The sequence below is a fragment of the Platalea leucorodia genome (genome assembly GCF_965183815.1).
Source record: "Platalea leucorodia genome assembly, chromosome: 1".
Lineage (NCBI taxonomy): Eukaryota > Metazoa > Chordata > Aves > Pelecaniformes > Threskiornithidae > Platalea > Platalea leucorodia.
The window spans coordinates 54885857-54899045 of record NC_138823.1 but is presented as its reverse complement, the minus strand read 5'-3'; the positions used below and the strand labels follow the sequence as shown (position 1 = coordinate 54899045).

The 13189-nt window shown below is 43.1% G+C and overlaps 1 protein-coding gene across 2 annotated transcripts; it reads left to right on the top strand.

Annotated features, from left to right (window-relative positions):
- The first annotated feature begins 452 nt into the window (after positions 1-452).
- On the top strand, positions 453-11540 carry ZBTB14 (zinc finger and BTB domain containing 14). Of its 2 annotated transcripts, XM_082315322.1 has the most exons (4): positions 453-546; positions 3037-3120; positions 3596-4594; positions 11231-11540. In XM_082315322.1, exons 2-4 carry the CDS (start codon positions 3118-3120, stop codon positions 11519-11521), a joined length of 1293 nt encoding a protein of 430 aa, XP_082171448.1. In that variant the 5' UTR covers positions 453-546; positions 3037-3117; the 3' UTR covers positions 11522-11540. The 2 variants fall into 2 exon arrangements, with proteins under 2 accessions (XP_082171448.1, XP_082171447.1); XM_082315321.1 differs by lacking the exon at positions 11231-11540 and having other exon boundaries at positions 3596-6697.
- The last annotated feature ends 1649 nt before the right edge of the window (positions 11541-13189 follow it).

The window sequence follows — 13189 nt, the reverse complement described above, 5'->3', positions numbered from 1 at the left end:
CGCCATCCGGCTCGGGGCCGAGCCCGCGCCGGGCTCGCACACGCGGGCGCAGGCGCGGCGGGGCGGGTGCTCGCGGCGCGGCGGGAGCGCCTTCCCCGGCCGCCCCTTCGGCGAGGGCCGCCCCCGCGCGCGCCGCCGCCGCTCCTCTCCTCTCCTCTCCCCTCCCCTCCCCCGCCCGGCCGCCGCCGCCGCCGCGCGGGCCCCCCGAAAAGGGAGATGGAGCCGGCGCGCTCCCCCTGCTCCCCTCCCCACCTCCTCCGCCTCCTCCACGCTCCCCGGCACAGGCGCGCCCTGCTCGCACCGCGCATGCACGTACCCCCGCCCCCGGCGCGCGCGCGCGCACTGAGTGCTCGTGCAGGAGGCGGCGGTGACGGCCGGAGAGACGCGCGCAGACCCCCCCCAGCCCCCCTCCCCAAATTCCCCCCTCCTCCCTCCCTCCCTTCCCCCCCTCCCCGGCCCCCTCCCGCGCGGCGGCAGCGGCGGCGGCAGCGGCAGCCCCCCGCGCTCCCCGGGAAGTGCGGTTCCGCGCGCGCGCGCGGGCGGCAGGTAAGCGCGAGCCCTCTCCCCGTTCCCTCCCCCCCCTTCTCCTCCCCCCCCCGCGCCCAACGGCAGGGCCGCCGTTGCGCTGCGCGCGCGCGCTCTCCCTCGCGCGCCCCCCTCCCTCCTCCTCCTCCTCCTCTCGCCCTCCCTCCCTCGCTCCCTCCCCCGCTCACTGCCGCCGCCGCCGCCTCCGGCAGCCCTGGCTGCTGACGGCCGCGGCCGTTAAAGCCCAGGCAGCTCGCGCTGGGTGAGATGGAGGCGCCGCGAGCGCGCCCGCCGCTGCCGTCAGCAGCTCGGAGCCGTCGCGCGCCTGCCTCCCGCGCGCGCGGCGGGCGGGCGGGGGGAGGGCGAGGAGGCGGAGGAGGACGGCACGTCCAGCGACGGATGCGCACGTTGGGGCGCGCGGGCCCCGCGCGGCGGCGGCGGCGGCCGCAACAAAGGGGCGCGCGGCCGCGGCCTGGCGGCGGGAGCCTGGCGGCGTCTTGGCCGGGGCCGCCGCCGTCGCCGCCGCCACCGGCGGGGCGGGTGCCGCGCGAGAACCGTTGGGGCGAGGGGGAGGGGGGCGCCGTCCCCGCGCAGCCCCGTGAGGCGGCGCGGGGCGGGGGCGGGGGCAGCGCCGGGCTCGCTCCGGAGAGGGGCGGCCTGCTGCTGCTGCTGCTGCTGCTGCTGCTGCTGCTGCTGCTCGAGGGCGCCCCCGACGGCGGGCCCGGAGCGCGGGCGCCGTCCCCCCTGCCTCAGGGCCGCGCCGGCAGACGCGGGCCCCCGTCGGTGGCGGCGCGGGTTCCCGTGGCGGCGGCGAGCGGGCCGCGGCGGCCCGGCAGGGTTGGGCCCCGCCGGGAACCCGCCTGCGCCGCGTCCTCGCCGGCGGGTGCATGAAGCAGGCGTGCGCCCGGCTGCCGCTGCGGGCACGGGCACGGCAGTCGGCGCCGCGGCGGTGCGCCTCCAGAGCCGGGAGAGCTAACGTGGCGAGGCAGCCAGCGTGTCTCGGCTGGCGGCGGCGGCGGCAGGAGCTGCACGAACAGTTACAACCCCAGACATGTTTCCCCCGTCCCCGTTCCTGTGGTGGTAACGGCAGCGTAAAAAGTGTGTGCCCGTGGGAACAATGAGAATTACCCCGCGGAATAAGTGACCCGGTGGCAATGGGAGTTTTCCCCCTGCCTTGGCTCGCTGCTGGAGGTTCTCTGGTCAAGTGCCTACCGTGCTCCAACTCGCCGAGTAGTAACTTTGTTTCCTTCACCAATTACACACCCCTCTGTACTCAGCAACACTGTTTTCAGCCAATTGCTTCTCCTGTAATTGGTTCTCCCTTAGTAAGTCTGAACAGAATTGCAGCAAAACTGCATATTCTTTAACAAAACAGGGTGGGATTGCTGCTAGATTATTGGCAGTGACGCTTTACTGTTTGCTTAAAAAGAAAGCAGCGTTCTCCCCAGCTTGCAAAGAACTCTAAACGGATCCTGTTGAAATAGTTGTTTGTCCTGCCCTCCTGGGTGCTGGATTGATACATTTTCCTGGGAGGGTAGACCCAGGCAGCCCAGAGAAATGCATACAGTGTTTCTTGGTTTTGGGTTTTTTTTGTGTATTTCAAATATTTATGCACTTCCTATCTGGCTCTCTTAACATCTGATTATGTAGGAGTAAAAAAAGAATTTTGGCTTTCCTCAGATTTTTTTTAGTCAGTGGCGCTGTATGCTGAGACACCAGACCTGCAAAGGTATTTGTAGGGAGCCAAGTGTTTCCATACCATGTTAAACACCCAGTGCCAAGAGTGGCAGTCGCATACCTGTCATCTGCTTCTGTTCTGTATCTGGTCAAGGATAAATTAGAATTTAGGAAAGGAGTTCCCAGTAGCTCTGTGCCAGGTGATGGAGAGAGGTGTCTGAACCAAATATTAAATTTCCCTCCTCTCCGCTGCATGTCCTGCTTCTGCATAATTAGATGCCCGTGGGAGATTGGGATTCAATAATTTAAATTATGAGTTTTGCATTATCCTTCTGCTGTTCAAGTATCTCCATTGTTTGGAGATCTGGTATCCTTGGTGTCTCTTTCCCTGGTCCTGGATGCGCATCCACCCACAGCCCAGTCTGCTGTCCTTTGGGATGCTTGCTCTGCTTGCCAGACCCTCCGCTAGGCTTGCGCAGCACACTGATTCAGCAGGAGACTAATCACCTTGTTGATGGGTTGGGTACTGGGTTAATGCTGTTGATTCCTGTAGAGACTTTTCAGGCTTTTAGATGTAGTGCAAAGTAGCAGGAAAGTGCAGTCAGGGAAGTGAAGTAGCCAGAGGAAAGTAAACACATGGTTTATGACAACAGCGCTGTCAGATCAATTTATGCAGTCATCTGTAGAACCAGTCAAAATAACTGGATATTTTAACAGTGCATTTTGTATTATTTTAAATAATTGAAAATGCTGTGTTTTAACACACAAATTTAAAACAATTTTTGGATTAGATTTTATCATTTCTTAAAATGTTATTATCTTCCTGTCTTTCAGGCTGAAGGTGGTCCATTGTAAGGGTTAATCATCCGTCAAATATTTAATAATCGTTTGTTCAGAAAATTTCCTGCATTGTTCATGGTAAGGCTTATATGATATTTCACATTTAGTTTGTTATGCTGACGCATTTAGAGTATTTCTTACACATTTTTTAGTATTTACATTTCCTTTAGCTGTACGAATGACTTCTACTGCAGTTGGATCGTACATTTACTGGGAATTGCAACTTCACAGAGAAAGTTTCCAATTTTGGATAACTGAATTGGTAAACATATTTGAATAAATTAACATATTCATACAAAAAATTAACCTTTGTAAATCATTATGGGTCCTGTAAAGTGTATAACCTAGGGAAAGACCTTTATGTATTCACAATTTTAAAAGAAGTTTAAGAGTAATGCTTTATAACTTATAATCTGAAAGCCTTTTTCTGGTCATATTAAGCAACAAATTTTATTTGGTAATTTTTTTAGTGTGTAAATGACATTGGCTGTTGGGATTTTATGACTTAGACTACTTAATAAAAATTACAAAACTTTCCCCTGTTATTTTACAGGAGTTTTTCATCAGTATGTCTGAAACCATTAAATATAATGACGACGATCACAAAACTGTGTTCCTGAAAACACTAAATGAACAACGTTTGGAAGGAGAATTTTGTGACATAGCTATCGTGGTTGAAGATGTTAAATTCAGAGCACACAGGTGTGTGCTTGCTGCCTGCAGTACCTACTTCAAAAAGCTTTTCAAAAAACTGGAAGTTGATAGTTCATCAGTAATAGAAATAGATTTTCTTCGTTCTGATATTTTTGAGGAAGTTCTCAATTACATGTATACTGCAAAGATTTCTGTTAAGAAAGAGGATGTAAATTTGATGATGTCTTCAGGCCAGATTCTTGGTATTCGATTTCTGGATAAACTCTGCTCTCAAAAACGTGATGTATCTAGTCCTGAAGAAAACACACAGTCCAAGAGCAAGTACTGTCTAAAAATAAACCGTCCTATGGGGGAACCTAATGATACCCAAGATGATGAGGTGGAAGAAATTGGAGATCATGATGATAGTCCATCAGATGTGACCGTGGAAGGAACTCCCCCAAGTCAGGAAGATGGAAAATCACCTACCACTACCCTGAGAGTACAAGAGGCGATTCTGAAAGAGTTGGGAAGCGAAGAGGTTCGAAAAGTAAACTGCTATGGCCAGGAAGTAGAGCCTATGGAAACAACTGAATCAAAAGACTTAGGATCTCAGACCCCTCAGGCTTTGACATTTAATGATGGCATAAGCGAAGTGAAAGACGAACAGACACCAAGCTGGACCACAGCAGCTGGGGATATGAAGTTTGAGTATTTGCTTTACGGTCACAGGGAACACATTGTGTGTCAGGCTTGTGGTAAGACCTTCTCTGATGAAGCACGATTGCGAAAACATGAAAAGCTACACACTGCTGATAGACCATTTGTTTGTGAAATGTGTACAAAGGGCTTTACCACGCAAGCTCATTTGAAAGAGCACCTGAAAATACACACAGGTTACAAGCCTTACAGTTGCGAGGTATGTGGAAAGTCTTTTATTCGTGCACCAGATCTAAAAAAGCATGAGAGAGTTCACAGTAATGAGAGGCCATTTGCATGCCATATGTGTGATAAAGCTTTCAAGCACAAGTCCCACCTCAAAGACCATGAAAGAAGACACCGAGGAGAGAAACCTTTTGTCTGCAGTTCCTGCACTAAAGCATTTGCTAAAGCATCTGATCTAAAAAGGCATGAGAACAATATGCACAGTGAAAGAAAACAAGTTACTACAGCCAATTCCATCCAGAGCGAAACAGAACAGTTGCAGGCAGCAGCTATGGCTGCTGAAGCAGAGCAGCAATTAGAAACTATAGCTTGTAGTTAAAAACTAAAGCAGAAACTTTATCAGAAATAATATAAGAAATTAAATTGAACAAAATCTATTGTTGGTATACGTTTAGACTGAGAATTATCTTTTCAAGAAAATGTATTTTTAGAGGATTTGAATGCTACGTAGGAACACACAGCGTTGCTCGGTTAGGTATTTTAAAACATTTCAGAGATGGGTATTCTTAGAATATGAAATAGTTTTGTTGTCATTGGCAGTATAATGCACTAATACCTGATTTAATTTAAGAATATGATCGAGTTCTCTATGAAACAGGGATCATCACCGGCTGATGTTTTGTTTCATCCAGTACGGAATACTGCATACGATGTAGATATCGAAATCAGTGAGTTACGTCTAAAAACACTGAGATCTCGGAAAATAACAACCATGGAAGGCAAATACTTGGTTTTCACAGTTTTGAAAGTGTTATACCTACAGTTTTGGAGAAACAGACATTGATTCCCTAAGTTTTTTAATTCCTTCTTTTTTCACCTAACGTGAAGAGGTGCTAGAGATTGGTACAACAGAGTGTAAGGGGGCATGGTGATCAAAATGAAATTGCTTCTTATTCCATTCCCTCAGATATCCTCTTATTTTAATCAGGGTGGCAAGTTTAATGAAATACTTGCTTTCCTGAAAATACTGCATTATTCACAGTGGTCCTGGCTGGCAAAGCAGAAGGGTTGTGGCATTCACCAGTCCCTTCTGTGGGGAAGAGTCTGCCTCGTTTGTTTCTATGTTCACTCTTATGCAGGCCCCCAGAGATGGGGCAGAGCCACAAAGGAAAAAGGGTGCAGTGTGGAGAAGGAGGCGTGGTCCTTACTCGGACCCGGTAGAATTTAGTTAAAGCTAATACAGCCCGAGGCTGGTGTTTTTATTATGCAGCTTTCAGTTCACGTAACCTAGCCCAGTTAAGGCAAAGGAGTGTTTCTGGCAGTGCAGGAGGATTCGCTGCACTGGCGAGTGACCGGGTGTCACTGCCAGACCTCCGGAGTTGCAGAGCACAGCCACGGGCTATCGCCCGCCTGCCCGCAGTGTTCAGGCTGGGTTTTGTGTCATGGCTGGTCATGCCAGCTAACAGGTCCCCTTCAAGTTGAAAAACTTCCACCTTCTGACATACCACCTCTCAACAAGAGGGAGGTTTCAGTGAGTGTTTTCAGTCATAATTGACCCAGAATCAGTGTTCACTAATAGTCTGTTACTTAGAGTTGCCTATTTTTTTTTCAGACAAGCTGGGGTAGATGCTGCTAATTTAACTGTTAACTCACAGAGTCAACAAAATACATGGTCTTTGGATTGCAGTCTGCTACGTGTAGTCAACAAGAGAAGACACAATAACAGTGGTAATGGAATCCAAAGGGATATGGAGCCTTTATTCTAAATTTGTAAATACTACAACTGTTGTCAAAATTTCATTTGAAGTTGGAATGGGAAAAAAAACCACACTCTTAGGCACGTGGTTGGATAACATTGGTCACTTGCAATACCTATAGCATATAAAAGTGTTAGACCAGTTTCTGGTAAGTTACTGTGTGGTAGATCACATCTTGCTTTTCTAAATAGAAATTGAAAATAGCGATTTTGGAACTGTTATATGGAACTGATTATTGGTTTTTTGTTTGGTTGGGGTTTTTTTACAGCTTCATTTTATTCATGTACTCATCAGGTTAAGCAGTTATCTCAAAATGCCAATAATTGTTTGAAAGCTGGTCTGTAAATAAAACATGAACTTAATATTTTAGAAAATGTAAACTTTGGACTTTTACCAATATATTTTTTTAAAATGTTGCTTCATTTTACATTCAGTAATATTAGTTTGTAAACAAACTATACATTTTGTATCTGTGCAACATCAGAGGATGTGTATTCATTGCATTTTATTGGTTCTCTTGAGGAACATGTTAAATGACCATTGTTAAAATGTTTTACTGTATATGATCATAGATATAAAGATAGTAGGTCCAAAATGGGATCTACTTTTTTTTCTAAATATATTAGTCTTGCTATATTTTCTTATCTAAAATTGTGTTCGCTTTGTCGTAGATGATAAAATCGGGGTTGACAAGACTGTACAAAACAGATCTGTTGCGATAAGAGTTCAAAAGTGTAAAAGATGAAGAAAGTAAATTTTCGCTAGGTCTCCTATGAAGAGTGCAAGAAGCAATGAGCTTAAATTACAGCAGTGAACATTTACATTAGACATTAGGAAAAAGTTTTAAGGGGTTGAATAATGAATTATTAGAACAGAATGCCTGGGAGGCACTGCAATCTCCACTAGCGGTGATATTCAAGAACGGGTTAGGCAAACATCTGTTAGGAATGGTTTAAATATAGTTAATTCTGCCTTGAAGCTGAGGGATAAGCTAAATAACCTCTCAAGAAGAGCCTCATTGGTATTTTTTGGAAAGTAATAAATGAAAATGGAGCTCACTGGGACAGCAGATGCTTGAATGGAAAGACAGAGCTCAAGGCTTACAGTTAAAGAAAATTGCCCTCTGACATTTGAGCACAAGCAGTCAGGCTGTGAATTTGAAATTGTTATAGAAAAGCAGGCTTGCATTAAAAGACATGCAACTGAAAGTGTGATAACGTTGCGTTTTACATCAGAGTAAATTCTGCTATTGTTAAAGCTTACACCTGTAAGGGTTATACAAGGTTACAGCTGTAAGGGTTGCATGATGTTTGTAGCTTTTTAAAACTGGGACAGATTGATATTATACATACTGTGATACAAAAGTGTGCAGAGGCAGGAACGAATGTTACTGTTGCATGTTCCTTGGACAGGCATAAACACCTTACATGAGACTTGGTCTTAACAGTCTGTCATAGGAACAAGTTCAGTGAAACCAATGGAGTTGCTCCCATGTCAAAGGTTTGGAAAGTGGCCTCAGCCTCTTGCTAGTTTTTAGCTGCTTAAGAGTCAGAAGACTGCTGGATGTTCCTGAGACCAACAGTGACAATATTGATCAAGAAGGCAAAGGCTCAGTTATTTTTGTGAAGCTGAGAATTTTATTGGCAATTTCTACTACCGCTATCCGTTTTAAGGATGCGAACTTACCGTATTTTTTCTTTTTTTGAAAGCCAATAGGTAATTTTTTCTTCCCTTCCCAATGGCTTTTATTCAAGACAGGGAGAAGGCCTAGAATACTTAAGCTTAAAGTTTTGGCAAAGGTTTCAGAAAGGAAGTGTGGAGGTAACCTTAGCTGTACGTTATTGTTAATGTGTTCTAAATTAATCCTATTCATTGTGTACATTCTGAAGGGATGTTCGCTTATATGTTATGAGGGTCTGTCTGTGAAGTTCAGGTAAATCTGTCTGCATCTTAAGACACTACTGCTCCCAGCTCTCCTGTCTGTGCTGGAAGACACCATGTACCGAAGCAGATGTATGTCAGCTCCAACCTCCAAGCTGGTTTTCCAGCGTGATAAACAGTAAGCTCTGAGCTGTGTTGATTGAGGAATGGGCAAATTTTTATTTTTGCTTTTACAAGGATGGCAACTTCTTTCAGAATTTATGAGACAGTGGATGAGATTCTGCCCAATTAATGGGAATTTTGCTGTTGACTTTATTGGGGCCAGACTAGCCTAACATGTCTAACAAGGTTTCCAACAGCAGGCAAATTAGCTAATTGGTGTGCGCGCAGGAATGACAGAATGCTATAGAAACACAGATGGCTAAAATAGCATTAGAGATGAATTAATTGTTTTTCTCAGAATTAAGTAGCAAAAATATCATGCATGGAATTAGTCCTAAACATACACTTCTCCGTCTATGGTTTGTGAAATCTGAGTCAGTTATGTCTTTAATATACATAGGATAGCAAAAACTTGGTTACTTTTTTGGCTTATACTGAACGTCTGTCTGTGTTATGATGTTAGGTGACTGGAGTGGCTTCAACGGAACTCTCCGTGTATTGGAACTAAGTATATGAATAGGTGTGTGCGTAACCAGGGCTTACCTGTAAGGTAACCACGGCAGCAACGTGTTAGTGATGTGAAATGAGGTTCTTCTGGTGATCCAAATGGGTCTATGTGGTCAACACCAGTTGAGATGCCAAACCAAAGTCTTCTCAGTTGCAAAAAGATTTAAATATTAAGGAAGTATAACCATTCAGTTAAAAGGCTTTGTGTTTCAAAAGACTACATAACTTAGAGTGAAAAGAAATATTTGAAACAGGAACTTTGCTGTTCTGTGATCTTAACTGTGTGTTCTTAAAAATAGGGTGATTTTTTTTGTAAAGGGAAAAAGGAACAAAGAGAACACATCTTGAACTCTGGTATCTGATGCATGTCTAATGCAAATTGTGTTAGCCATGGGTATGCTGCTCGTTATTTGGCACAACTCAGTTTGGAAACCGCAAAAGTTCAGGAAAAAATACCTTCTAGCCCCTCTCCACTCCCCACCCCTCCTCTACACACCCTTCTTATCAATATTTAAACAAACATTAGAAGGTGAAGCAATTCACAGTTGAGTACTTGTGTTTTCTGCTTTAATCTTTGAAAAAGATTTAGGCCTGGAGATCAGAGTTTTAAAGGTGGTTGTGTGAAAGAAAATGCTGACTTTATTAGCAAGATTTTGAGGAGTTCAGCTTCTATTTCACGTAAGCCGCAGAATACTAAATACTCCTCAAAATCTTGCCATTTAGGTGCCCAACCTGGAGTTCTTTTGAACATCAGGCCCTAATTTTCTAATCTAGAGATTGCATTCGTGATTCCAGTGAGTAAGGATATTTAAATTAGTAGTTGGGTAAGATATAGAATAAAATATCAGATGATATCAGAAAGCCTACCCTAAGCTTAGAGTGTATTTTTGGGGACAGATTATCTGTTCTTAAGTCTTTTATCAATTCAGACACCTCTCTGTCTTACAGAAGAGACAAAGCTTTTCTGAAAAAACGTACTTCTACTGCTAACAACATACGACATTTCTGAATGTAAACATTTACACATCGGTACAGAATAGGATCATTCTATGTAGAAGGTAAAGACAGACCTAAGGAATTTTCAGATTTCAAAGAGCTAATCCATAGATCACAGTAGGACGCCCAATCAGTCAGAAACGTGCATGTTTCATTAAAAATTCCATTACAGCAGTTGGTCTGTCATTTGTCTCCATATAGAACTAAAACAATTATAATAACATTCTTATTCATTTCAGAACAGATGGAGGATTTCCATGAATAGATTTTGTTAAATATGTGTCATAAGAGTTGAGACATCTCTTCTCAGGAATGATTTTTAAATGTAATGCAAAAAATCTGAAATAATAGGACAGCTAAAAATAGTGGTTTATACAATATTGATATATTGTTATGTTTTTCAGTGTATTTCTCTCCCCTGTCGCCTTTTTTTTTTTTATTTTTTTTTTATTTTATTTGCAGGCCCTGCTCCTTTAGATATTTATAGAACTCTGAAACTTTATGAACTTCAGCGGTTCCAATATGAACAGAACTAGAGCTATCGTGTTGAGAGCTCTTTAAAATAGAAACAGACTTTTGAAGTCTTACTTTTTTTTAATAATCTGTAGCTAAGCATCTAATTTTTTATAGATAAACTTGAAACACATGTAGACCATATGAATAAAGTTGTTCCATGTCTGACCTGTTTGGCGTATGGATATCAAAAAGCATGGCCAAAGCAGAACTTCGGGATACCTGTATCCCATACTCCTTCCTGTATATATGTGTATATATATTTTTTTTTTTTAAGTTTGTATTTATTGAAAGAAGACAAATTTATAAAATGAGTGGTAGTAACAAGAAATTAAAATTCTTAATGAATGGAAATTCCAAATGTATTTTCTTTTTAATAATACTGAACCATTTTGAATAAGTATATAAGACAATAACTACATATTACATATTATGCATATAAATAGATTTAAAGGTATATTTTAATGCAGAAGTAAAAGAAGTTAATGGAAATAATGCATTGAATATAGATTGTCTTTATGGAATCATAAAATCATGCGAATTATGAAAATTGATAATCTCAACTTTTTTCCACCAAAACATCAAAACGCTATTCTGTTTTAGAAAAATGTATTTTCTGAGGCAAAACCATTCTGTTATAAACAATAACACCACCACCACCACCAAAACATACCCCACAGTGCTTGCATTTGTAGTTTTCTGACCTCTTCCCAATGGCCTGTTTATACTTTTAATATGAGTAATCTGCATCTGCAAGCAACATAGCTGCAGGGAAGCTCAATCTTTAGAATGTTTTTAAAGACAAAAATATTCTAGGTTTTCATTCTTCACTAATAAAGACCCATTTTTTTCAGGGTCAAGGGTACCACGAGCAGTGCTTACAGGAACAAACCACTGTGGTGGCATTGCAGATTGCTCAGACCAGCGGACGTAGAAGGACAGAACTCCACTCTGAGATCAAAAACTCATTTCTTTCTACTCTAGAAATTGGAAGTGGTACTGACACAAGATACTGTGTAACTTCAGGCAGGAGTTCCTCTTTAAGGGAAGTTATCAGTTATCTGCGGATGATTTATGGCTGTTTTTTACTCATCAGCAGCAAAACTGGGGTTTACAGAGTAGAGTTTACAGGACTATGTCTTTAAAGATATTAATTGGTTCTATTTCGCATACTGTCAAATCTTTTTTACATGTTTCTGTTGTGTTTAAGGTTGCATGGACAAAGTTAGGGAGAAGAGTTGGAGTAAAAGCCAGAATATACTGTGAAAAATGTTCTAGACATTGCATTTATTAAACTAATACAATTTACTTGCAAATTTTTATTTATTGTATTTAGGGTATGTTATATTTAAGAACATGTTTTCACTTGCTTAAGAAGTCAGTAGCTTCACATGAAAATTTGTTGATTTGTTTTCATTACCTTAACCTCCAACACTTAGAATCAGTGTATAGATTTATTTTTCCTGGGTATGAAAGCCATGAAGTGTCTGTTCATATGGCTCCATTGCACTAGAAATATCTGGTTATACTGACTGTCTATATCTAAGCAGCATTTAACCCCTTTTTCTTTACAGTAGGGGATCCATCTTCTTTGTATCCCAAACAAGCCCATTATCATTCCCCCATTTCCCGTTACAAAATAACTGAAGTTTTCATGAGATCTGCTTAGGACATTAAGGAATGTTTTCTCAGATGGCAATAGGATTTGATCTGGTTACTTTGCAAAGATATAAAGTGAATAGAGAGTGGCTTCTTCTGTATGGGAAGATAGTTTACAATGGAATGTTTCTCTCTGTTTATTTCAAAACTTAAGCATTGTGGTTTTATTTGTTTCTGTTCTGCTATAAAGCTTGGTTTTTGAGACTACAGTCTTCTAAAGGCATAGCAAAGTAGACTTTGTATGGTAAAGCTTAATTCTGCTGGAAGGGTCAGCCTTGTTCCTTCTCCCTGCTTTCCTGCTCACAAAGGTGTCCGGTGAACTTCTGTGTCTGTGCAAGGTAAGTGATGAAGGTACTCAGGCAGGAGCAGGGATGGGGGTAAAGAGGGAAGAGGAAGGAGCAGGACCTCATTTCAACTGTAGTTAAATGAGTGACAGCTCACTCTGTCTTGTATAGTCACGCCCTTAAAGTGTGTCTTGTCTGGACAAATCTCATTCCTAAGTTACGTTCTTTTATTGTTGTTGAATTCTTTCTTTTTGAAGACTTTTCAGGGTGGAGAGGTTCAAGTGAAGCTGAAAAGAATTTCACCTATTTTTCTGTGTAGAGCTTACTATGCATAGAACTATGACAGAGCTAATATTCTGATTACTAGTTAATATGCTGGATAGTATGTGCTGTTTTGTTAACAAACTAATGGCTGTCAGCTTTGATCCAAAGATGATCTATTCTCAGTGTTCTTAGAACATGGGAACAAGCTTAGCACTCTTTTTAACTCAAACCTATTTGTCTTGTCCTCAGTGATAACAAAAAGAGAGAGGTAACGCACCAAGGCAGCAGGCTTCATGTCCAAGACACAGCTAAATCATGAGATGTTTCCCTGTTTCCAAGTTAAGGGAAAAGCTAAACAAGGCATCAGGTCCATGGTGATTTAAGGCAATCAAAGTTGGGGTTGCTGCAATTTATTGTTGTTCTTTTGCCTGCAGTAGCACTCACGCAATGTCTCAGTGAATCACTTCATGGAAAGCCAAAGCACCTGAAAACTAATAACTGTTTTGAGGCATCTTTTTCTTAACCTTAGTGGCCCACATGATTGCCTCAGTGCTAGGGTCAGTGGAAGAGCAGCCCCAATTTAGATCGACTTTGGCTAGTGTGGAA